Source organism: Athene noctua, chromosome 1 (genome assembly GCF_965140245.1).
Source record: "Athene noctua chromosome 1, bAthNoc1.hap1.1, whole genome shotgun sequence".
NCBI classification, from domain to species: Eukaryota; Metazoa; Chordata; class Aves; order Strigiformes; family Strigidae; genus Athene; species Athene noctua.
In genome coordinates, this window is record NC_134037.1 from 98,644,988 (window position 1) to 98,671,697 (window position 26,710).

At 41.2% G+C, this 26,710-nt stretch overlaps 1 protein-coding gene across 1 annotated transcript in view; it reads right to left on the bottom strand.

Annotated features, from left to right (window-relative positions):
- The window catches only part of EPAS1 (endothelial PAS domain protein 1), a 41,430-nt gene extending 16,952 nt beyond the window's left edge, over positions 1–24,478 (bottom strand). Inside the window, exons 1-6 of the mRNA XM_074897079.1 lie at positions 24,420–24,478; positions 19,254–19,444; positions 8,227–8,378; positions 7,527–7,611; positions 6,917–7,035; positions 6,608–6,810 (exon numbers count right to left, since the gene is read on the bottom strand). Of these exons, the coding sequence (XP_074753180.1) occupies positions 6,608–6,810; positions 6,917–7,035; positions 7,527–7,611; positions 8,227–8,378; positions 19,254–19,444; positions 24,420–24,478 (809 nt within the window). The remainder of the gene's footprint in view (positions 1–6,607; positions 6,811–6,916; positions 7,036–7,526; positions 7,612–8,226; positions 8,379–19,253; positions 19,445–24,419) is intronic.
- Between the last annotated feature and the right edge of the window lie 2,232 nt (positions 24,479–26,710).

Genomic DNA, 26,710 nt, shown 5'->3' on the forward strand with positions numbered 1-26,710 from the left:
ACCCAGCAGCACCAATGCAAATCCAAAACCACATTACAGCCTTCGTGGGTGTCAACAGTGGAACAGAGATTGCAAGAAAAAAATATGCACCACAGTAGGCTGAGGGACCCGTAACTTTTACCATATAGAAATTGCAATTTCTATACCAAATTTTCTATTCCAGTCCTATAATTCCCCTCTCAAATTGCTCCTCACTGTTCATAATGAGTGCCCTCACTATAAAATTACTTTTCTTGTCATTCCATGGCACACAATGACTTGTGTGATCCTGCTGCGACAATGTCAAATTTAACTAGACCTAAAGTAGTCTTTCATGAAAGTTAGCAAGTAGTGGGTTGATATCTTTACTACAACCAACTAAAAAGTATACAGAAAGATAGAAATAAGATATCAAAGAATTACCCACAAACCCCATAACATTGGCCAAATTCTACACCCACGCCTGGCAACAGTGAAATACCAATCAAGAGTAATTTTTAAAAAGTTACTTTAAATACTTTAAAAAAAAGGCTAAACAGCCCATTCTGTGCCCTTCTTACCTGATCTGTAAATCTGTTAACCACTATTCAGACTCATTACATTTCTCTTTAAACACTCCTGGGAGTGAAAAGATTTTTTTTTTTTTTTTTAAATTACAGAATGTTTCTTTCTCCCATCCCAGACAACCCTAAAAATGGCTGACAATGTTTGCTAGCTACATTTTAAAATACCACTAGTTTATAACAAACAACCCCTCTCCAAGAATTGTTAGCAGTATTGGTTTTGGGTGCATGAACTGGCAGATCACACCCTCCTTTATTCCTCCTCTGGTGCTGCTGACTCTGAAAAGCTTAAAAAAATCTTGTGGCCCTGCAGACAGAGCAGGGCTGGAAGTCACATTTGTAATTCCATGCCATGTTACGCACCAGGACCGAGGTAGGCAGCTACCCCCATCTCCATCACACCCATCCTGTGACTTCTCCCAAGACCTTCATGGAAGAAGACTGGCTGCAGCCGAGAGCCTGAACAGCACCTGGCAAGAAGGCAGAGAGTGCTTCAGCAAAGGCCTCTGCACTGACCTCACCTGAGCACCACTTTGAGGCTCACCAGTGAGGTGCACCCTCCAAACTCCACATGCTTTCCACAGGAGCCTCTTAGTAATACAAAATGCTAAGTACACAGAGGACTAAGTGCAAAGGAAAAAGCATCCTATAGAGGTATGAGGTGGAGGGGTACGTAACTAAGAGAGTAACAGAAATGTATATGCCCTGTGGGACCAAAGGGTCATTTACAAAACTGAGTCCAGAACACAAGACTTCTACTTTTGCTTAGACACTAGACAGAAAATTGCTCTTTGTGCAAGCTGTGGAATGACAAAATTGGAAAACAAACCGTATGGTGGTTTTGGATGGCATTTCTGCCATGGTAGGCTTTGTGTTTCCTTTGCAAAAGCAAAATTGATGCTAATTAGAAGGATAATAAGAATTTTTGTTGAAGAAGACAGGTAGGCTGAGAGGCTGGTTATTCTCCCGTTAACCACTCCTTTCTGAAAACACAAATACCTTTGGGGGAATCTTAATTTTCTGAGCTGTCACCATCATGCACTGAGGTCAAAATCTCAGAAAACATGGTAAAGTGGTAGGCAGTAGCCCGCTGCAGTAGCTGATCTGTCCCAACTACCACTCCTTATATGCTTTTTGAGCACTACTTCAGTTTCTCTTATTCTACTCATTTCTTGGGATGTGGAGTAAAGGCAGAGTTTTGTCCTTAGGTACACAATGGAGAAACAAGCAATCTGAATACTATTTCTAGATTTGTACAACTTTGCTGTACTTTATCTCTCTGAGACATGGCAAAGCAAACAAAACTCACTGCTTCAAAGGCTACCTCTCCTACGAGATGAGCTATTTCAAGTGTTTTGGTTTTTCTTAAAATTGTGCTTTTCTGTCTCTTTATAGCAGCACAAAGCTTTTTATTGTATACCATTTCTTGAGTTAAAATAGAATCGTAAGAACCATCAGTACTGAGAAGTCAGGCTCTTTGTGAAAGACTGCTGCAATGTTTACTGCTCATAAAAAAATAGCTGGGTATATATTCGTCAGCAGTGTGTGGACTGTGTGTGTGAGGGCGTGGATCTCTTAACAAAGTCTTTCTGTATTCAAACTGTTACCAAGTTATTGAAGTTAAATTGGTCTTAACGGGAACAAACAAAGTTATACTTAAAGCAGAAGGAGTTAAAAAAACAGAGGGGGAAAAGAAAAAGCACTCAACACAGCCACTATACCTGGGGTAAAGCACCCTGCAAGACTGCTAGAGCATGTGGCAGGGCAGCATGGCAGTCCTGCCAAGTACCCACGTTTTCTCTCAAAAATATTCATGGTGGCATTTTTGCATAAAATGCAACATCCTGGCACCCCTGCCCACTTCTCAGAGGCATTTCTGGCATGGTCAGTTTTATCTGCCCTGCTAGGCAAAAAAAACTAGATGAGTACATAAAAAACTTCACCAGGGCTCTTCTCTCTCCTACTCATTTGGTCTATGTAAATCAAAGTTTCGTTATTAACAAAAGAAGTTGGTTGTGTTTGTTTCTTAAATATGACATATACCAAAAGCCAGTTTTGCCAAATGCAGATCTTTGGCTTCAGATTTCATCACTTCACTGTTGTCTCCATACTGCATTTTGCCCCTGAGCAGAGATGGAGGAACAGGAGGTCCTTTCAAATGCTTATTTGCATTCTCACCTAATTTAAAAATATTCCCCAAATATAGGTCAATTGGCAAACGGACTTAAATCCTCATATAAGGTTCGGTGCCTACTTATTTCTGTTTCACAGGGACATAACTGGAAACACAGCACAACTCAGTTTCCTCTCAGTTGGGCACAGCCTGGATCCCACATGTACACTCGTATTAGGAGAAACCTAACTGGGACCAACACTATTGGCACTGCACCTCCCTGCACCACACTATTCTGAATCACCATACGACCTCCATCACTCCTTTTTCTTCTTCAACTCTTCCATTAAAATGTTCCAATCAAGAAGAAGCAAAAAAAGAGTATAACTAATCGAGTCTCTTATTACCAGGAATATACAATTACCCAAAGCAAGCTGTACCCTCAAAATAATGGAGAACATAAATGTTTCGGCATGCTGGTGCCAGGGAACTTGGTTTGTGACACAGCCTCCGGAGTTGCCACCTGCACATCTTGCCCCATGCAGAACAGATCTGTTTCCTTATCCTTCTCTCCCCACAGGCATGCTACCTACAGCAATTAAGAGCAGAAAGTGCTTCCCTCTCCCTTCCCCAGCACGTCATCAGAGAGGTCACAGGGCTGAAGGTGAAAAGCCAACACCACTTACAATGCTTCATGTTACCCTCTGCTTTCAAAACCTTGGTCCCCTCCAAAACACAGCTTACGGTTTATAAACCGTAAAGGCTGAGACTGCATGTGCTGGGGCACCTGAAGTAGTTTTGGGGGTTTCTATCAAATTCAGATACAATTTTCACTTCTATTTTGTGGATTTTTCCACCATAGAACCATGCTACCACTATTTCTATCTACCCATCGCCCCCGTGGCCCCACGTAAGAAGGTACGCTGAGCATCAGCTATGCCACCAAGGTAACAAAATTGCCTTCATACAAGACTTGCCTTTTTTTTCTGACTAAAACACCCTTACTGGCAATCTTCCCCAACACAGAAGCATTGTGCAGCTGAACTAAATCCTCACTTGGATTACTGAATTATACCACTGATCAGCATTTCTGTATTACAGTTAAAATAATCCTTCCTATAAACCACTTAGCCAAGATTAAGTGGAACAAGGGAACATTTTTAAATCACACTCCAGGAATGGCTGAATAAGGCATTTAACAAAACAACCTATTTTTATTATTTATATCTCACAAACCTTTCTTAACAGGCTCATCACCTTGCAAAAGCTATTTTAAGAATACGAACATATGCCAGCTAACCACTGGCAAGTCATAAGCCCACATATATAAATTATTTTTGGAAGGCAAAATTTACGGGCTAGCATCTCCCACATTTTAAATGAGGGATGGCCAGTCTTGCCTGCTTCATACTGCATCTGTCCTGTACCCTCCTGAGGAAAAGCCAAAAGAATCAAGGCACTTCATGTCAGACAACTAATTTTTGCTACAAAGTGTTGAAAGGTAGCCAGCCTTTATTTTGCGTGTTGTAAACTCAGAGACTGTGCCGTTTCCTAAGGAGATGACAGATGTGATCCTCATTTTCCACAAACATAAATTTCAGCTTCATGTACAAAGGCACTCTTTTGTACCCACTTAAGCTTCATGCTCAAGGTGGATGCTCCCATTAGTAAGGCCAGCATGGCTGCCATTCATTAAGGTACTTCCTCAGAAATCCTAGAGGTTTTTTAACTGAATGCTTCAAACATAAAAAACTTAATGCTCCCTGGAAGCAGACCTGTCCACATCAAATGAAATGCAGAGGGTATACTCAGATTGCTGCAGAAGCATGCTAGAGGAGGCATGCTGTCCTCAAGGATATCAACCCTGAACTGGGAAGAAACAGACTCTTATGGAGAAATGAGCTCTGTCAACCCTGCTGCGTCACTGCGGAAAGGCCAGTGTAGGTTGAAAAGGGTTTAGGCATCTGACTGGCACATGCTGCTTTTTCTCCTCTGCTCCTCAGCCTGGATTTACATTCCTGGCATAAGCTGCTCCTTCAATGCAATTTGTCTAGCAGCACTGAATTTGATAAGAACAGCTGAGTGTTTTGCATTTTTATGCGTCTAGAGATGTGTCGCCTGCTGGAGAGAAATCAACATCCCTCCGGGAGGGAAGCAAGAGCCAGGAGAATCTGCTGGGAAGAACCTGAAAGGTTTGTGAGGTCTCTTCCTTCTCTGGCCTGGCTGGCTTTTTACAGCTTTATCATAATCTCAATAAAATGTGAATGAAACATCCAACCAAAACTAAATAGTAAAAGACGTGCTGTTTTGTTGCCTGATTTTAAAGAAAAATCTCTGAAATTCCCTACAAGTTAAATCCTCCAGAGGAAGCTGTTGCATTTTACTGCCATGTGTAAAGTTTTCCCTGTAAATCAACTCCCGGTATTTAAGGCAGGGCATAATATGTCATTCTTTTTAAAATAAGCATGTGTATCTTTAATGGGATAGTATCAGTCCCTCTAATTCTCATTTATAATTGCTTATGCATTAAGTCTGGCAGAGACATGTGAATGCTGCAATACAGCAAAATCCTGTTACTCTCCCCTAGCCTGCCACTGACTGGCCCCAGTAATTCAGAGGTACATTGCTTTTAACAATGAGTCACTACCATATTGTTGCTCCCACCCACCCCCCGCAGAATAATTCTATTGATATCTCAATATTTGTCATCCTGAAAGTAGTAACAAGAAAAAAAAAAAAAGTAGTAGTCTGTTTTGTTGCAGTTACATCAGAGGACATTTCTAGTTACAGCACACTTGCTGCTAAATTTTCATAGAGGTCAGGAGAAGGTCAGTCACAAGTTTCACACTTGTAATCTTGCTTTCATCCACAGCTGCTAACATTGCTAGTTTATACAGCTGATTTATCACATTGTTTAAAATAATAATCGTGCTTAGTGCAAGTTTAAAAAAACCTTTAATGGATGAAAAAAATAACCACAATCTCAATCCTGTGAGTTTTTGCATAAAATGTGAGCATACGTATAATCCCACTGATAACCCTACAGACCTCAGCAGTTGCTAGCATCTCTGAATTTCAGGAGACTAGTTTCATTAGACAGAAAACTTCATATTAAATTCAGGGATGACCTCATAAACTTAAAAAGCCCCAGAACAAACACCAAACCCACAGTAGTATAGACAGGACTTTCTAAGGAAGAGGGGAACAGAAAGACACTTCATGGGAAGGGATCTCTGGCTCCATTACACACAGGGAAGATATGTAGACAGGGAGAAGAGGTAGATGGTATGAAGTGCCATGGAAATCCCAGGGGAAGTCAGGTAGGTGGAGACTAAGGTGATCTCTATTTTTTCCACACAAGAGGGAAGTGTGAGGAGTGGAGGATACAGCCCCTTGCTTGACCCAAGATCTTCCCCTACCCTTCATTTCACCACTAACAGGAGCAGATAGATAACCAGCAAAAGTTGTTTGCTTTTCATTGAGCAAGAGGCTGCAACCCTATTTCAGAACTGCAGATGCTCTGGATGCCTTAGCAATGCTTAGTTAATCTAATGCATGAAGTACTTTCCAGCTAACCGATAACAGCATCCTGGGCCAAACCAGTCGTATAACAGCCCTTGACTAAGGTCCGTAAGGCATGTAATTTGAGACATTCCCTAAAAAACGAGAACAGAAATCCCATATACTCTTCAGTTTGTTAAAGCCCAAGAAGTTAATGCTTATGGCTCTATGTTGCCCCATCTTCTGCCAGTGAACTTGAATTTCTCACTCAGCAGGAGTAGTAAATACAGCAGGAGTACCATTTTGCCTATTTGTACTTCTTGTCCATGCTGTACCATTTTGTACTTCTTGTCCTTGCTTACCAGATCCACAGAGGAGGACATTTGGAAAGACTGCTTGTTTTTTTCAAGACAGAAACACCCACAGAAAGGAAAAAATCAGTGGAGTTTACCTGTCATCACAGTAGGTAAATTTCATATCCATGCTATGGCGACTGAGGAAGGTCTTGCTGTCCAGGGGGATATCGATGTTCGAAGGATGCTGAATAGGCTCACACATTATTATAAGGCAGGTGAGAAGAGGCTCTTTATACCCACACAGAGTGTGAGGAGGGCAAGTGTTATACACTTTAACTTGTCCAGTGCAGTGCAAAACCTGAAATAATGATTTTTGAATGAGAAACAAACTTAGAATGTACTTTCTCTACATGCCAAAGTGTCTTTTTACATCAAGAACACTTATTACAGCTAAAATATGGTACCTTCCACGTGGCAGACTTAAGGTTAACAGTTCTGCCTCTGTTGGTAACGGTGCATTTCATCCTCATGAAGAAGTCACGCTCAGTTGACATCTCTTTGCTTTTCTTTCCAAAGCCTGGACCTGTATAAGGAAAATGGCAAATGAGTTTTCTCAGTTTTCCTTCTTGATTTCTTCTATTTATAAGCATGAAGGATTCAACAGAAATAACAGACTAATTCTCAAGTAATTTATCTGCAGAGATCATCAAAGATGCACAGACCATTGAAAAGCAGTTTGTAGACCTGAGACCTAAAACTTTAAGTGGAACTTAAATGGGACTTTAAGCATTTAAAGCTATGTTTTAGCTTGCAGCACATAAATCTTTGCAAAGTGTCACAAGTGAAAACATTATGCCTGCCTTAACTTGATGAAAGCAAAACAGTAAACAAACAGTTCTTAAGTGCTATCATATATTAGCAATATTTGGCAAAACAAATCTGCAAAGTATTGAAGAACAGTTAATGATTATTCTAGGAATGAAAATTCCCTTTACCATAACTAACAGATCTCTACTGTCAGCCAATTACTTCATTTGGTTATTTAAAAAGCAAACAGTGATTCTTTGTTATTACCATTTTTCAGACTCAGATTCTCTCGAATTTCTTCATGGTCACATGGATGAGTGAAGTCAAAAACGCTGTGTCCAGTTAATTCCACCTGTGCAGAAGTAACAATATATTTAGCCAAATGAAAGCAACTGATAGTATTTATCTGGTTTTAAGTACTGCCTATTCAGATAAAACTGGTCACTAGAACCAAGTGCATCAACAGGATGATCACAGATACAAATCCTGTGACCCTCTCTTTGTTTATCCTATGCATTAACTTTTAATTTTTCTCCCCAGAACAATTCTCTATACTTGGATTTGCACAGTGCAGTTAACAGAAAATACCAATCACTGGTTATTTTCAGCCTACAAAGAGAAAATCCCCCAATCCACAAGGCAGAAAAGGGGGGACCCAAAAGAGCAGCTCTATCCCCTCTGTACCACAGTCTAAGGCACAAGTTGAATAAACACCCATTTTCCTCTCCACAGTAATATCTAGGAAAGCAAGTTTACAGTCACCAAAGACACTACAATCTTGATAGAAAGGGAGAGGGGAAAAAAACCCCACTGTTGTCTGGTGTGCAGAGTACCTGCCTGAGAAATAAGACATTTTATTTCCAGGTTTTTTTGCAGTGACACACAGCTGGTTTTCTGCATTTAGGCATAGGACTCGCTTCTAGGAATTGGATTACAAAGACAGGAGGAGTGTTAGAGAACAAGTTACCTGGGTAAGACCCATGTATTTGTTGACATTCTCTGACAAAAAGATCATGTCTCCATCCTGTGTCACCACGGCAATAAATCCCTCCAAAGCTTTCAGGTACAAGTTGTCCATCTGCTGGTCTGCCTCTAGTTCATTCTCATTGTCAGCACATACTAAGAAAAGAAGAAAAAAAGCACCTAAAGGCTTCAGCAACCTAGCCAGCCTTTTTCAACACAAGCACATCTAGTTACAAGGCAACAAAATATTTTTCTGCTGTTAGAATTTCCTTTCCATAAACCCCTTCTGGTGGGGCCTTCCTTTAGAAGAAAGCTGTCTGCACAGTGTACAAAAAGGATGTCCTTATCACTAGAAAGATATTTTTCTAAACCTTTTGGCAAATACAACAGACCCTCTATTTACCTTTAGCGTGTTTCTGCAAGATGTGTTTTCCGTACATAACACCTACATACCCAGACACTGAAGCTCATCTTCTTTGTGCACATTCTTTTGGCCACATGCAACCTTTATATTCCTCATAGGCACAAAGTATAGGGCAAATCTTACAGAAGGCAAGTATATTTGTGCATTCCTAACAGATGTCTAACAAAAGACATTTTCATCACCTCAGGTTTTCTAAGAAATTAAAATACTTTTCCTATGAAGTGTGCCTAAATAGATCACTCCACTCAGTATGGAGAGATCTGTTAACACTACCTTTAGTAGAAAAAGTAGAAAAAACATTATTTGAAGCCCTTTCAGGACTCATAAACCTCAGTATTCCTGGGAAGAACGCAGATCCATCCCACTGATACCTCTCTTTTCATCTGCAGACATCAGAATCCCTTAAGTGCCACTCCACCAAACGCTGACCAGCTTTGTCACCCACCTAAACTCCTCCTGTCCCACATGGAGGAGAGCCTCAGACCCCGCTTATGTCCCTTATGTTTATTTACCTATGCAGATTGTTGAGCCCAGTGCAACTTATCATTTTTGGAGAAGACATGTCACTGTTGTGCTGATGTGGCAGAACATTTATTAAAGTTTTTTTTGGTTATTCCTTTTCCTGATGCTTTTTGGCTGTGCTGTAGAGACAACTGATGGCCCTGAGATGCTCTCCTTGTGTGTGCTCCACATTGCTCACCTCCTGTGATGAGAAGCAGTAAGTAGGCAAAGCCACAGGTAGGGAATGAGGAAGAGGAGACATGACTCCTCCTAATGCCAGTCACCCAAGTGTTCACTCAGCACTCTTGCTTTCCTTTCTACACTTCTAAGCATGTCTCAGCTTCATGAATAAGAAGCCTAGAGGAGATGATTTGTAGACGACCAGTATTAAAAAATTTCTGTGTAGGAGCTGGTCCAATTAATTTCTTGACATGTTTTATGTGAAACTTCTGGGATTATTTTTTTACAAAACTATTTACAGATATCGCATCTGGTCTGTGTACCTCAGACATGCTGTGGTGAGCTTATCTTCATAGTTTTGTCAGTTGGCCTACACATTTGTGATCAGTCACTGCAAATATGTGTAGTGGTAAGGCTCTGAATTCAGGGGTGAAAAGCAAGCAACGAACAAAAAAAAAATCCCTTATTGTCTCAGAATAAAGAATAACCAACTCAACCACACACTGCTGAAGATGCAAGGCCACTGGTAAGCCCCATCTAGGTGAAAGGTGCTCTATGGCGCAAGGCAGCGACGATGATGCGAGAGGAGCTGCAGCGATGCTGCTCTCTGTGCCACTCCTTGGTGGCACAAGAGAGCTCCAGGCTAGGCCCACCACTGATATCGCTGGCCAGAGGCTCCAGCTGCAATTGCATCAGCCTTATTCGCAAGAACAGTGGGACTCTTAAATGAGTTTCTTGGAGAAATTGCTCTTCTTTATTGGTTGCAATTTCAGCTTACAGTTTTTGTTCTCTAGTACACACACTGCTAGCACTTGAGAAAAGTATTTCACAGCACATTCATAATTTCCTTTCATGTTTCTCGTTGAAATACTCATGTTGAAAGAAGTCTAGAAGTGGGAATGGAGTATTGCTTTGTAAAATATTATAGAAGTGGTTTGAGTTTAGTACTTTTTTGGATAGGGAAGAGGCTGAGCCAAACTAATGCAGTTTTTACTTTGAAGTATTAATGAGTTATGATTAAAGCATGAGTTCAATCTATATACCTCCTGCAACTGCATCTGCTAGTGCCTAAGGATGGACAGAGGCGTAGGCATTTGCAATGCAGAGCCCATGGAGCCGCTGTTTCTAACCGATGAGTGGTGACAAAAAATGATGCTGCACCCTCCTTCTGCTCCTCAACATCCCTCCCTGGCAGCAGCCCATTACCCATCCTGCAAAGAAGGGAACAAACGGACTCAGCCCCAGAACCACTGGGAGCACTTGGTTTATCACCCTTTGCTTCTCAACACAATCATTTGGTAGCAGGGAAGAAAAGACACTCTGTGGAGATGGCCAGCACAGGCTAGGGATTTATCATTTCATGTCCCTACACTGCAATTCTAAGTACACATGCAGGGGCCAGTTCCTCCTCAGTACAAAGCAACTGACTTCAGGAAATTACATCAGGGCTAGCGTTTAAAATACAGAAAATACACAACAATACATTTGAATAGTATGCACTTTGACCATAATGACATTTAGGGAAGGGAAAAAAAAAAAGAAAAAGAAAAGGGGTAAGTGACCATCTGCTCCCAAGCTTGTTTCTGGTGTGTAAAGAATGTCAAGGGTCTTTTTTTACTTTTCCGGAAGCAAACAAATGGTTTATTCAGCAGGGATCATGGCTATAGCCCAAGACAATCAGCCAAGTGTGGATTCAGAGAAAAAAAAAGACTTTTCAGCTCTAACTCCAGACCCTCCTTTCCATTTTTTTCCTCAGTTCATTAAGTTTGCATTAACAAAACATGACCATTCAAAGGCAAGAAGGCTATTCAAAGCATTTGTATTCTTAAATGCCTCCAACAGTGAAAGACAAACATTTTACTTGTATTATCAGATGATGAAGTTTGCTTTTCCATGTATATAAATTATATTACTTACACAAACACACACAGAGGACATAGGATCACTCACATCAGGGCTGCAGGTTCAAGCCTTTAATGTCCTAGCTGAGCACAGCAGTTACAGTCAGCTTTAAAGAACTCAGTTACAGGGTTTTGTGGGATCAGAGTTCACTTTTTTTTATTATTACTTTGTCCAGCTGGAAGCATCTTAATGTGGAGTGGGAGGAAGGAGTGAAGAGGGTTTGTGTCGTTGTGCACCTCCTCTCAGATAACCCAAAACCACTACACCAAGGTGTTTTGCAGACACTCTCCAGCTTCCCTGGTAACACAGTAAACCCCTCCTTAGCAGCCCTGGCCATAGCAGGCAAGGGGAGCTGGCAGATACTGCTTTCTTGTAGTGCTTCATAGGGCATGATCAGGTTTCAAAGTTGGAGCAGCTGTATTGAAACTGTAGGCACTATCAGGCACATAAAGGTAGGTGACAAGTGCCTCCAGGGGCCACTGTGCTCCTGCTGCCTGTCTATTCCTTGCCTGTCCCCCATGAGCATCCTCGCAGTGTACCCAGGGAAGCCCAGGCACTGGGGGATGCACCAAAGGTGCTCAAGTCTTCTGCTGCATCCAGGTTCTTTGCGGTGGTTGCGAACACAGTCCCAGGAGGTGTCATCTGTGCTAAAACCCTGAAGCATTAGGTCCCTGAAGATCCTTACTCTGCAGCAAAGAAATACGCTGGGCATCACTGTGGCGGCCCTAGTATGCCCTGTATCAGGTAACTTAGTACAATGATAGCAATATGAATAATAAATAACAGTCCCTCATATGGTTGCAGTCACAGCATTATAGCTTGCTTTCTCCTGTGAAAATCACTAGCTACTAATACACAGAGGATATACACACATTAGGAGACTGAAGCAATTCAGCTATTGCCAACTAGCAAAAAATTCAGTTTGCTTTAGAAAGAATCTATTTTGCAAAAGAAAGACAAATAAAGACATGGACGCTGCAAGCTGCTCCCAGAATTCCCTATTCTCTTTCGCTTTGCTTTAAATTTTCTTCACTAATATACCTCAGGGCTGGACTGAAGCATAAGAAAATTCACCTTCAAATGGAAAATATTGGAGAAATCTGTGACTAAATGGAAGTGAGAGGTTAGGATGAGGAGGTAGGGGCACAACTTCAGCCTTTGGTTTCTGGTAGATCTGAGGTCACTTTATCCAGGTAGCAACACCCAATGTGGACTTGCCAGAATTTTCCAGGTCTTAATGATAAGCAACCGTGGACTCAGTTTACCCTGATTTTTAGGGGTTGTCAGCATTGCTTTTCAAAATAGCTGCTAACTAAATTTTGAAATAAGGATGCGTTTCTTGGGGTTTTTTTCCTACAACTTTTTCCATTGCCCCTCTACTACTGGCAGTATCTCACTTCAGGCACCATGACAGTATAGCAGGGAGACTGGACTGCAAATATGTCAGTTTAACTATAAATTAATAGTACATTCAGTGGAACGAAGTGCTGTAATATTATTGTTCATATCATAGTTACATTTATGGATCCTGGCCAAGATGGTGCTCATGTTGCACTGGGAAGCCTATAAAGGAGGGAGAATCCCTGTCTAGGTGAGACCAGTAGGTGTTGAAACATGTCAGAGAGCCTCAGGAAAGTGCAGTGGCCTCCCTGGGGCAACTGTCATATCTACAGCAGAACCAGGAACAGAGCAACTATGTCCCATGTCCCAGTCTGATGGGTCATCTGCTGTTCATATTGCCCCAAGGCAGTATTTCTTAAGTCTGCATCAAATTTTGATACAGTATTTTTCAGTCCATGTCTCAGTCTGTATTAAATTTTGGTATTTTTTTAATCAGCTCTACTTTCAAAAATTTTCTAACCACCAAAGTAGAATTTATTCATCAACAAGAAACTTTGAACTGTAATGGCAAATGCTTACTGCAGTGTTTATGATAACCTTTTATGCTAAAAATAGCTCTTGTAAACAAGCTTTGATTAATTCCCACTGTCAGGATGTGCACTGTTCCCAAGTTTAAGAACACTTTCCGTAGATGCTTGCTCATTTCCTTCAGTCCAACCTCTTGGAACGACTCTGAAGGCTCAAAAATCAGGCTCTTCTTACAAGAAATAACTGCTCAGGTATAAACAACCTCCTAGCAAATAGCCTATACTCCTCTCAACACCTTTGATCCGACTCAAAGGGACCTTTTTGGTCAGTTCAGAGGTAGAGAGTGATAAAAAGGGTTTCTGCTGGAGCGCACACCATCACCACCACCACCACCACCAAATTTTCATGACTTTGTCTCTCATCCTGGATCCTATAAATACCAGAAAGTTGCTTGGATGTTGTCTATAATAGATACCACGCTATAGCTGCCACTCCAGAGGAGGGTTGTAAAAACTGCCTGATGCTAGTAGGCAAAAGTTAGGAAACATCTAACAGCAGCTCTATCCTGCATCAGAGAGCGCAGCTTTGAGACAGACTTGTCTCTTCCTTGTTTCTTGTTTTGCATTAAAGGAAAGCGACTGATTTTTTGTTTCCCTTTTTCTTTTTTTCTGTCTTGATAGGGCAGTACATCCTGTTCAAGGGGATATTTTCAGTGTGTTCAATAAAAGCTTTCAATGTAGATACATCAGGCAAAAACTACTCTTAAACTTCAAGCTGCAGGAAGGGCTCTTATCTCCAAGCACACAAGCAACTTTGATAAAGAAAACACTTATGTTAGTGCTGTTTTGATTGTAGAGTTTGTATCTAGGCAAATCATTCAGACGCTCCTCCTAAAAAGCTGCTTTGAGTCCTGCAGCCATCAGTGTTGAACAGCAGGACACAGCACCCCATCAGACCAGGCTTCCTGAGCCCTGTGGGACCTTCTGGCACATCTTCCCAGAAAAGGGACATCACTTCAAGCAGCTGAAGCACTCAGCACCCCGCTCCGCTCTCATTCCTAGCAGCACGGTTGGCACAAAACTATTTTTCCAATTTAATAAAAGCAAACAAGTAGGCATGCTATTTTTAAAGCCCTGTTTTATGCCACAATGGTCTGAGATTAGGTGCAGCTTGTCCAGACATTCAAAAACAATGCCCACATCACTTGTCCCTATGGTTTGTCCTCTCCCTTAAAAGCCTAGAGAAAAGCTATTTTTTCCCTTCTGCTCCCTGCTGGCTTTCCGGCTCTGTTGTCTCCCTCCCTTGAAACAACTTCACACTGGCTTCCTTGTGGCCTCTCTTCTCCCAAACAACTTCCCGTCTGCTTCCCTGTCCCCTCCCCAATTCTGCTGCTGTCTGCCTGCACAGGAGCAACTCCCATCCAGTTTCCTTTGCTGGATCTCCGCACAGAAAAGACACCCGGGTGACCACACATTTGGGACGGGATTAAAGAAAGCTAATAAAATTGTGTTTGCCTGATTAGCCTGACTAACAAGTCTGTAGTCCTGGCACACAGAAACTCACTGGTACCAAGGAGTTCTGGTTCCTGTAATGCCTTTAGCATCAGAGTGGTCCAAATAAACACTTAAAATTATTTGCACCTCATGCTACACCCTATACAGCCTTCCTAAAGTGGATTCTCTTCCTCATATTCAGACAAAAAGAGACAGAGGCAGCCTTAGCAACTCTCATGATGTCAGCTGTTATCCAAGACAGCCATTCTTTAGCAAAAGACAGTTATTTCTCTTTTGTCATCTATTAACCCCCCAGAAAGCATTAGGCTAATTTACTACCTATACTAGAGAATAATAGGGGACAAAAACTGCTATCAGTTTTTCTGACTATACTAAAGGACATAAGATTCCAAATCCCAAAGCTCCACTACTGCTAAGCATCAAACTGTCTATTTTCCTCAGCAACTTTATGGGAGTAAAACATTGACTTGAAATGAACAAAGATCAGTTCTAAATTTATCCCAAACATTTGAATGTGATGATGGCAAAATGTCTTATGCCAACAGAATTAAGACATCTTGAAAAATATTTAAGATGATCATATTCAAATGATATTTCTACTTAGCATTCCAATTATACCATGTACTGTTCTGTGCACAACATGGAAACAGTATTATAATGCTATTGTTTCAGTTTGCTTCCTGTGATACTAATCTCAATCAGGCCGTCAGACGAACAGCCTGCATTTCTAAATGTTAAAGGCTTCCTCTCCAACATTCCCACACAGAATTGCCTACTGTGAAAATCAAAGGGAAATGTGTTACTAAGTAAAGCAGCAACTTTTATAAAGCAAAACTTGGTATTTTTTACCCTTTTGAACTCTGAGATATACAACCAGCTATTTCCTATTATGATAGGATACAAGGGCCAAGCTCAGGCCCTGCAGCGCCTGCAGGAGACGTGCACCCTGCAATCCAGAAGTTGGGATTTTTCGGAGGCACATAGTAGGAGAGCTCTCAATGAGGGCTCAGATTCGTGGGCTCTGCCATTCACCTGCTGGAAGAATGCAGGCATAGTCTTCCCTAGGTCTTGGCTTCCTGACAGATAAATAATCATTATGCAGACACAGCTAGTAAAACAGCCTGAGTTACACAAGTGAAAAGTCCTATTCCAAGTCATGGAATAATAGAAAGGGGCATGAGACACTCAATGCCAGTGGACTGAGGCTGGCAAGTTGCCTACAGCCATCTCTGAAATCCCATCTGGAGCATCATCTTGCACAAAGCAGAGGATGCAGTCCTGGGAAGGGCCTTGCTCTCTCCACTCCCAGAAAAACTGCCATGAAATGAAGAGGTGTGTTTGCCTTGGAGAATCGTGCCCACAAGCAGTAGTGTAAAATAAAATCTGGTGTACCAGTAGTTTTTGATAGAATAAACAATAAATAACAAAAATGCTAATCAAGCAGTATTTTTTTCTTTACTACCTTCAGAAGCATTTTTCAAGCTGCACTGCAAGCTTATTTTAGTGACATTGTCTATATATAAATGCAGTAAATATTATTTTAATGTCCTAATTAATGACAGAACAAATACTCCCACTTAACTCCAGTTTACACTAAGTGTCTAGCCCAAATAATCAAAACTATTTCCGTGAAGATAACATAAAGCAAAGAGGGGGTCTGTGGGCTGGGGCAGGCATTTACTTCAGTTTGCTGCAGTTCTCCACCTCCCCATTTCCTGGTTCACCCGTGAGAGGCCATACCATAACACCCATGCTCCCTGTCAGTCGAATCAGGCTCCTCAAATACAATGCAGAATCAATGGCCAAACTGGGCTGCTAAACATGCATGTGAAACGGAGGCAGCTTTGCTTGGGGCTCAGAAAGGATCTAGAGCACAAGCGAGAACAGAGCGTGGACAGGCATCACCCAAGCCCTGTGTTGATTATGCTCCGTGCTCTCGTCAAAATGTGAGGAACAGCAAACCTCTTCACCTGTGAGCCAGAAGCGGTATCGAAAACCTATTGCTCTGAATTAAATCAGACGGCCTTCCAGTGAAAGACAGTATCCTTATAAAGACTGATACTATTCAGAGGCTTACCCATCAAAGGGCGTACAAAGGAACAGATGAGAAAACAGCACCCATCAAACATTACCTATATTAAGCAGCTATTGTGCAGCAATGGTGTTAATCGGTCCTGAAAGGTGGTATTTTATCAACAAAGCTCACCTTCCAGAAACACCTATATTCAATTTTACAGCGCTGTCTCCTGAGAGCAAGAAACAGTTCTCAAACTGATATTTACTTTGGCCAGAGCAGTCCTCTACATGTGAATCTCAGGGTCTCAGCAAGTTTAAACTATCGGGCAGTTGCATAAGGAAGAAATAGTACTCTGAAGTCATTATCCTGCTAATGATAATGAAAGTTCTCTCTCTGATACCACTTTATTCCAGTGCCTGATAAATTTTATCTTTCAAATATTCAGGGCTTAAATTTTCAGCCTTGTTGTTTAGCTTGGCTAATTTAAATGTTAGATACACCCAGAAGAACATAAGCAGCAGATGAGGCCTTTGCAAGCAAACTAGTTTCCTGGATTGAGTTCTTTCATTTCAGTGTATTCTCATGGTCAGAAAATAATAGCCAGCTCTTCCCGAAAATCAGTCCCTTTAAAGTAGCTTAAATTCAGTTCCTTAGAACAGAAGCACTAAAGATTCTAAAATCCTTATCTACATCTTCAGTGTCTAAAGACGCAGCAATGGACAAATCTGCATTTGACTAAACACACAAATTTTAATGAGAGGGCTTACTCCAAGTCAATATTTAGACTGGGGAGGTGCATCAGATTTAAGGTTAAACAAATAACTAACACAGAGAAAGCCTGGAATATTAGATCACATCTTGTTGCTACTGTAACATTTCACTTCCAGATTCCTTTCTAGCTGCTGGGTCCTGGTAGTACTTCAAGAGAATGTAAATCAGATACATGAATCACATTATTTTTCAAACACTGTCACAGAAAAATCATATATGTATGCATATGTATGAATATTATATGCATACATTGAGTTGTCATCACTATCAAATTATATGAGCCTAAGCCTTAAACACTACAGAAGCAATAAAACAAGCAGTTATCTGTAGATTTTCCCCTCACCAATAAATTATTTGAGAAAGTTCACTTTAAATTTAGCAGCTTTCAGGTGAGCAAATGGCTTTTCTTATGATGACAGCATCACACTATTTCATGTCAAGTTTCACAGACACACTATTATTTATATACCTGTAACAGCCCTTCAGAAGTTTGCTTTTCCTACACTGTGACAGCCTCTAGTTCATGTCACATAAATATTTGAAAAGCTGAAGCTGAGATTTTATGAGAAAGTTATTAACAAATCGGCTTGGTGTATGGCATGTTTAAGAGCATTCACCTATTTAAACAACTTCTTCAAGTATTAATTACAGGACGAAATCAGAGATGATTTCCAAACACTGTTCAGCAAATAAACTTTTTTTTCCCCACAGAAGTAAATGTCAGAATCAGATTCTGTAAGATAAGATGAAAATACCCACATTTTATACAATAGCCTTAGCAGAAAGAAAAAAAATAGAAAAATTACAGAGCACCCAGAAACAAAATTGAATTTCTCATATCTTTCAGACTAACGAACAACAAACCAACAGCATACTCTTCCACAAAATGAGGTACTTCCTAATAACATTTATTAAAGTAATTGTTATGGTATGACTCAATTTTTCTAAAGAGAGGAAGTGCAATCGTGACCTTATGGGGGGTTTTGCCAGTACTGAAGGAAAAGATGAAATTTTGGGTTTACCTTTCACAAACAATGCAGGCATTGTTTTGTTAACATATTCTTGACACTTATAGGTCACCATGTGAATGTTCCCCAGAAACGTCAGTTGTTTTCACTGATCTCACAGGCTACTCAAACCACAGATTTTCATTGAAGTGATTGTTCACGTATAGGTGCAAAATAAGCATATTATTAATTTTATCAGTTTTCACAGGCTATGAAAATGATGCTGGTTCACATTTCCTACTAGTCCAACATGAGCAAGATTTTGATTACACAGAATCCATTCATTTTGAGTATTCAAAAGTTGTTTGCTTTAGCTGTCTTAGTCTACTTTGTCATAAATGAGCTACCAACTACTCATTACCAGCATATAGCACAATCAGTCCTTTCAAATGAAGTATTGGACCTTCAGAACTTCCCAGCTGCCTTTTGAATGCACTGGCACAAACATGGTGGCCACACCAAATTCAAAATTTACTTGTTTCAGCATGGAAGCTTGAGATGTAGGTTTGAATTCTGATTAAATGCTTAAAAGTTTAAAACTAGCTTAATAAACCACATTCAATTATTTTGAGAGGATTTTTTTAGAGAAGCAAAACTGATCAGTTATTTTGGTAATGAAGATATTATATGACTAACATCACTCAGATTTTCCTATCCCACTTAAAATATACATATTTCTGATGACAAAACCCTACCAACCTATCTTTAAATCTAGTTGTATTCTCACAACACAAGCAGTTGTGTGTCCCGTTCTCACATTATCACCCGGTACTCAGATAATAATAAGCACAATCTTACCAAGCTGCCATCAACTAGCATTGACAACTTCTTTCAGCCATATCTTACCAGAAGAGAGAAGCTTGTGAGTGCGTAGAAAACTGATTGCCAGGCGCATTATGGATGCCTTGTCCAGGTGTGAACTGATGTTGTGAGGCAGGGGTAGCTCATGTGCCAGTTCATAGAAAACTTCAGTCTCTTTGCTTCTTCTGCACCTTGCTGCATCTCTTGATTTTTCCTTCCTCCGTTCAGAACTGCTCCTGGTAGGTAAAGGAGAAAAAGGAAAAAGCATTTCTTCATATGCAGTTTATGACCCGAGAGAGGCATTTACAGGAGTAAATATTCTCAGTAGTGAATCCATTCTGTCAACTGGTTTAAATCAACTGACCAGACTTTAATATATATTTGTTTCTTTTAAAATGGAATTAGGAGAGGACTGGAACATCTGGAAAGGGCTCTAATCTTACACAAGTCAGCCTTTGGACACCCTGAATCCCCACTGAGTGCAATAGGATCAAGATCTGCCTTGGGCAAGTATATATAGCAAAATAGCTAACTATTATTCCTGGGATTCAGTAAGTATTAAAAATAAACATTTTGTTTGTCCAGTCTAAATTAATTTACTTGAAAAATACTTTGGAATAAGGTGACAATCCATTTTAAAGCTGGAGCAATTAGAGTGCATGTGGCTGTGTCTTAGAGTTTCAATGGCTGTACCCCACATTAAAATAAAAGTGGTAACAGGGTATCAAACTGTGCATGTATATACACCTGTCTCAGCTCTTAGTCCAACACTACTCTGGAAAACCACCTTTCCTTGACCATGAAGGACACAAAATGGGAAAGAAAATACTGTTGCTTGCAAGAAACCCCTCCTTTGTAGAAGCTATTCTAATCAAATCACCATCTCTCCATTGTCTATGAAAATAGATTCCTTCTTGAGTAAAGTAACATGAGCCAGCCTCCTTGAAATTCCGTAGAGAACAGAAGAGCAGAAAATAATGAAGAGAAAGGCATTTTATGAAACAAGTATGCAAAATTAAGCCAACAAGGTACATAAATCTAAATTTAACATGCAAGAAACACACAGGCTATATGTATAATGGCTCTGGAACAGAACAGTTTAAGAGGGAACTTCACTGACTCCAAGGTTCTTTTATAAAGCACAGTTCTTATTTCAGAACATGAAGAACCTGAATCCATTCAAAGCCATCAGCTATTTCAACCCCATGCAACTCTGCTGATACTACAAGTTTCCTTCACTTGCATGAGTTGAGGTTTCACCTTAGTCACATCACACAGAATATATTTCTTTTCAGGCAGATGCCTGTAATACTTTACCAGTGCAAACAGCACAGCTTGGATGAGCACAGAACAGGGTGTAGAGATCAGCCCCACTGTTTTTGCTGTTGTGGCTACATAATCATTTCTAGAATCACCAGTGGCAGCTCTTCATTTGCAAGGCTGCCTAAAAATGAAGCATCCTATAACCTGCTTTTTCCAATGTCAGTATAAAATAATGAGCCAACATACTAAAAATGGATCAACCAAAACCCAACAAACAATCAAAACAGGGTATTTCAATAAATATACCCTCTTGTGTGAAAATGATGATGAAAACAAATATTAATTGCATCACTTAATCCTAGAAACTGTTCCAATCATAGCTGGTCTCATGAAAACTGCATAAAATAGAAAAAGAGTATTAATACATTGTAACATATTCTAAAGATGACCAATTCTAGAAAAGCTTGATTGCCTGCAAAAGCTTCTAGCATAGAAACTACTTTGTAAATTAGGAAGAAGTAAAAATAGCCAGGGTGCATGTGAAATACTGAGTAAAGTTACAGTAAGGTGTTTGCTCGGGCCCAGGCAAGGCTAGGCATTCAACATCACCAAAAGCAGACAAGTGCTCACAACACATCATTAGGGTGCTCATGCTACAAAAAACATGTGAAGCTGGGCATACACTGAGGTGCTCACCAGTGAGTGTGGTAACAGGGCAAGGGGCCTCATAAATGCTTACAGTATCTTCTCAAGATCCACCATCAGCCCTCAGCAAACCTCTTTCACAATTACTTTGCCTGAGGCAAATATTTTCTAACATGGCGTCTATTACAGGAGGTATGCACGGGATGAGACCTACACATGTTTCAGTACATAATGATAGGATACAACTTTGATAATGACTTTAGGGGCATCACTGGAGCAAATCTGTCCGAATTTGAATCTAAAGGATCAGATATTCAGAAGGTGACACTAACTCCTTACTTTTATCCTTGCCAAGTCAGTCATACTACCCATATAAAAAGAAGTTCCTTTCTACAGCTGTACAAAAAGGTACAACAAAATGTCCTGTGTCCTCCCAGGGCAGGTGCTGGGAATGGGAAAGCCACGTGAACTGCTTATACCTATGCTCCTTTCAGAGGTACATCTTGCTCTCTAAAGAAAAACGTGTCTACACTGTGCCTATAAAGATGCCAGACTGGGAACAAATCTAAATTTTTAATTCTACCAACAAAATGACAGAGTAGAAATAAAACAAAACCAAACAGAACAAAAACTATGTGGCAATATTTGCGAGAACTTCCAACTGCAGCTTGGAAAATTTAACTTGAACCATAAACATTCAAGCTCTGCTCTAAATCTAGAGCTCACAGTTTTCACATTAGAACCAACTTGGGCAAAACCAACCCCTCCTCGTTTAAATACGAAACTTTGGGAACCAAGGCCAAGGCCGTGTTGCAATTCATGCAGTAAAAACGGGTTGTATAAGACAGGGTCTCTCATGACGCCACTCCAGCCACAAAGAAAAATATTTAGTTTTGTTAACCTCTGTAAATACAATTTTGAAGTGTGGCTAATGAAACAAGCTGGTTTCATTAACCATGGGTTGCTCAAGGTTTCTAATAACTAATGCTATGAGCAGAGAACGATTTTTTTATTTTCCACTGTGCTGCAGATGCTTTCCCTCGACACTGCTTCTGACTGTCATTATTCTTGGTTTCTCTGCAGAGAAACATCATCACACACTGCTCACATCAGAAAACAAGGGGAGGAATCAGCCTGCCTTGCTGCTTTCAAAAGACTTCCTTGCTCCCCCATTATCATTTTAAATAAACGTTTTGCTTGTTAAGCATTTCCCCCTGTAGCTTCCTGCACCTCAATTTTCCTCCTGTTCTTGCCTCACTCAGCACAGCCTCACGTTGCGTTGTTACTGTAGCCAGCCCAGCACAAGCACACCCAGGCCCAGAACATCCCCGTGCCACTTGTCATCGCATGCAGGAGAGACATCTACGCTTTCTTGCTGTTCCTCCCAGGGACATCCATGTTGAAGACAGTCATTCTGTGCTTACTTGGCCAGCTTGCAAAAGCGTCGAGTGACAGAATTCTGCAAAAAGCAGTATTTTCACAGTTTTTGTCTGCAGATGGCAGGCCATTAAATCTCTCTGCAGTTACCCCCCATTTTATGCCCGGGATTAGCATTTTGCCCATGGCGAGTCTGGGCTACCCACAGCTAGAAGGTGAAAATGTAACCACTCCACAACCTGCCTGTTTGAAGGCGAGGAAGAAAGGCTGACACAAATACTCTTCTCATTAGGGCAATAGAGAAAAGGACCAGGCTCTAGCTAATTTATGAATCATTCCCTCCCAGCACATAAACCACCCACTTGTGTGGCAAAAAAAAGAGCACACGTGTGCGTCACTGCTTGGAGAAAGTGACGCAAGCATAAGCAGAAACCTCACTCGCACAAACCTGTGTTAGATTTTTTAAAATGCAGAGGGGAGAGAGAGGAGAAAGCCACCCCAAATCAAGCCATCCACCTGTACACCTGTGCGAGGCCTGGAGGTACTGCAGGAGAAGCCTCCTGGGAGCTCCCTGACACGTGTTCCTTCAGGACTCCCAGGATCCAGTGGGATAAGACCCCACTAGTGCAGCCACATAAGCACCCTCACATTGTAATCGGAGCATGAGCATGACCGTTCTCGATAAAACTACAAAAAAGCAATGGAAAAGCTCAAATCTCCATTGGAAATGGGGAGACCAAGCTGAGGAACAGACCTGGGGACTACATTCAGGACTTGGCTATGCAGAGGGTGGTTGGGAGGCTCAAGGAGAAGGAAAAGGAAGGCGTCGCTTCCCAGCAAGGACTCTCTCAGGGCTGCTGGATGATGTTCCAGGGCCACAGTGAATGAAATATTTAAGGTGGTGCATGCAGTTCCCCACCACAGAACACAAGTGTGGCACTGTACCCCCCCAGGACGGTTGTTTACACAATTTCCCACTCCCTCCTGGCATGTTTAGTTTGTGCTCTGAAAATAGAATTTACAGGCCAACACATGTGAGCAAAGGTGACAAGCAATTAGCAAGTATTTGCCCACTCAGGTGAAGCTCCTGAATTTTCAGGAGCAAAAGCTCTCCATGCTTCTCCCCATAACCCAAATAACAAACCAGTCCCAAGGGATCCCCCATGCAGGGGAACAAAGGAGACAATCCCACCTGCCGGAAGCATCCAAAGGGGTGTAGGAGCGCCCTGCACAGATCCCGGGAGCCAGATTCTTATCCTCTTGTGTTGCAAGGGGCTGTCAGAGATGAACATCTTCACCGAAATTAGCGGGAATGCCTGCAGACCACGGTCTTGCATGCCCGGGGTGAAGATCATAATCTGGCTTTCTGAAGCCTCTCTCACTGCAGGACTGGAAACTCCAGGCACAGCAACTTATTGGCAAAACCTGACACCCCACATAGCTGGTCTGGCTTAAATAACCTTGCAAAACTATTGTGTCAGCTTCGGGATTGTCTTCCCAGCGCTCACTGCTGTGACGGCTCTGAACTTCAGCAGCCAGGAGAAATGCTGGGGCAGCCAGCCTGGGCCAGGGCTGCTCTGCTGCCACTTGCCCTGCCCAAGCACTCGCAGAAGGTGCCTGTGACCCAGACACAGTGGGGATCAGCCCACACACAGACCACCACCCTCCACGGGAGCTTACGCACAGGCGTACGGTGTCACTCGCTGGGCTCAAGTAGGGTTAGGCACCCACAGAACCCTCCTCAGCTCAGCAGACAGGGACTGACCTGAGATTTTGCTTCCATTTCCACTGACTGTGACTGTACTTGCTCTCTGCAGTCCCAGTCCTACCAGTACTTCACCAGTGATCTGTGCCCACCACCTCTACCCATACATCTCCCTGGTCCTTCCCACATGCAGTTACCTCCTCAAAGCCCGTGGTACCCACTCAGCTGACGACGGTGCTGGGTGGTCTGCTTCAGCAATCCTCCCTTCTGTCAAGGACATCAGTGGGCTCCTTTAAGCCAATGGAGGGGACTTGCAAAGATACCAATCTTCTGCTTCAGGGTTTTGATGCTCTCAGCAAGTCCATAGGGGTTGAAACTTTGGTTGTGCACACACACACTTGCTTGTTTAAGACTAGGCAGCACACTAATGGCACTGAACTACACTCCCACCTTGTCAGCTCCAGATTACAGAAGCTTTTAGAGAAATTGTAATCCTCACCTCGCATAAAAATACCTTACATGAAACCTGGTACATTTACTCATACATACATACTGCGCGACATACTCTTAGAATGCTTTGTTCAGACTGACTCGCTTGAGTTTACTTCATGATTTTGGTGACCCTTGGACTTTGCTTCAAACTGCCATGTATGCAAGCTAGTAAAACAACAAGCATATTACTTTATATCCAATGGCAGGTTATTAAATGTTTCTAGCTCCAGCACTTTAAAGGTCAAGAATCCACAGTTAATTAAGCTGTCACATGAAATTTCTGTAGTAAATGCTCATTTCAAATGGTTTAGAGTTAAAGCTTCAAATACTAACTTGCAGAACAAAATTACATTCTAAGGATGCAAAGATAAGAAAATATTTTACAGTACAGATAAATGAAAAAAGATCAGATGCTTATTATTAAAAAGATTTTTCAATTCAAATCTGTAAAAACTCAATAAAAATATTTTAACAGGCAGGACTATCTTAGATCATAACAAAGATTTATTTCACACTAGTAAATCCATCTTTTTTCTGCGTGTTTGTATTTTGCTTTACCTTCTGCCCAGCAAATCCCTAATTGATTTGAACCAGGATAGTATCTAAAAAAGAGTTTTGCTGACTGTGAGGCACTCCACAGCTATCTCTGAACCACACCACTTGACAGCCCCAGCGATGTGCTTGCACAGACAACCAAGCAGCCAGCAGTCATGCTCACTTAGATTTAAAATTCCTTTGAAAAGTATTTGTAACCATTCTACCTGACAAGCAGTTTATTCTGGATGGCATGCTGTGCTTTTGAAAACCCCCTCAGTTAAAGTAATAAAAATTACATTAGTAAATAAAAAGTGCTACAAACAGCAATTTTCTCACTCACCAGGAAGTCGGGCCAAACTATGAAAGCTGTGAATGAAACCCATACACAGTGCCATACAGAACTCTCCTTATACCTCTTTCCAGTTAAAATAATTATCTCTAAAGTCTGAGAAGACACCAGGTGTCCATGTTCAGCACACCAGCAAGAGCAATAGGAAAGGGAAGGACACAGAATTATTCTTGGATAGAGAGAAAAAAAATGGCTTGAAAATACGTGGTGTGCTCATGATGGGGAAGTGCTAAAGCAGTGCTACTGCACATTTGGATATGGTACCCAGTACACAGACAAAACAAACACAAACGATGCCAAAATGGGGAATTCATTAATAGAGGAAATGAGAGTTCGAAGGTAACAAGAAAAGCTACTAGCAGAAAGGGCTATTACAAAAATAAGGAAATGAAATACCTTCCACCCTTCCTTTAAAGCTGCCCTTACAGTAACTCACCACCGACTCTTTGGTTTGATTGGGGGATTTCTTGTGTTTCTGTACATACCCACCAAATAACAAATCACTGCTAGTTCCGTAAAACTTGGCACCTACTGCCATATCAATACGTGATGCAATTCTTTCCTCCAAGTTTAAAACCAAAGGCTAGATGAGAGTCAGGAAAATCCGAAATAGGAGTGTCTCAGGGACAGACGAGGGAAGAGTTCCTGTTAAGAGCAAGGAACTAATTTCCATTTTCATTAGGCCTTTTCAAAGGATGCTTGGCACAATGATACGGGACTAGGCTAGTACAACTAGAGTATCAAGAGAAGAGGCTTAAATGAATACCAAACTTTTAGTGTATCTGAGCATATTTATGATAGTCACTAAGTCCATGTCACCCTAGGACCACCACAGCTGAGGGTAACGCAGCTAGGAATATATTTTCTTGAATGGGGAACACATCTGCTCTTTAGACAGGATAAATTCCATATGAAATTTAAAACCACATGTAAGACTGTAACGTCTCCAAGTCTGAAGCTCTGAGTACCTTTAGTCTTAATAATTAAGTGGATTTGTGGTTTTTTAATTTATTTTCATGAACATTCCTGGCAAAATTTATTTTCATGAACATTTCTGAAAAAAAGGTGGTGCTGACACAAAAAGAATTACACCTAAAATGCTTATAGCACTAGCATATTTTTTATACCACTAAC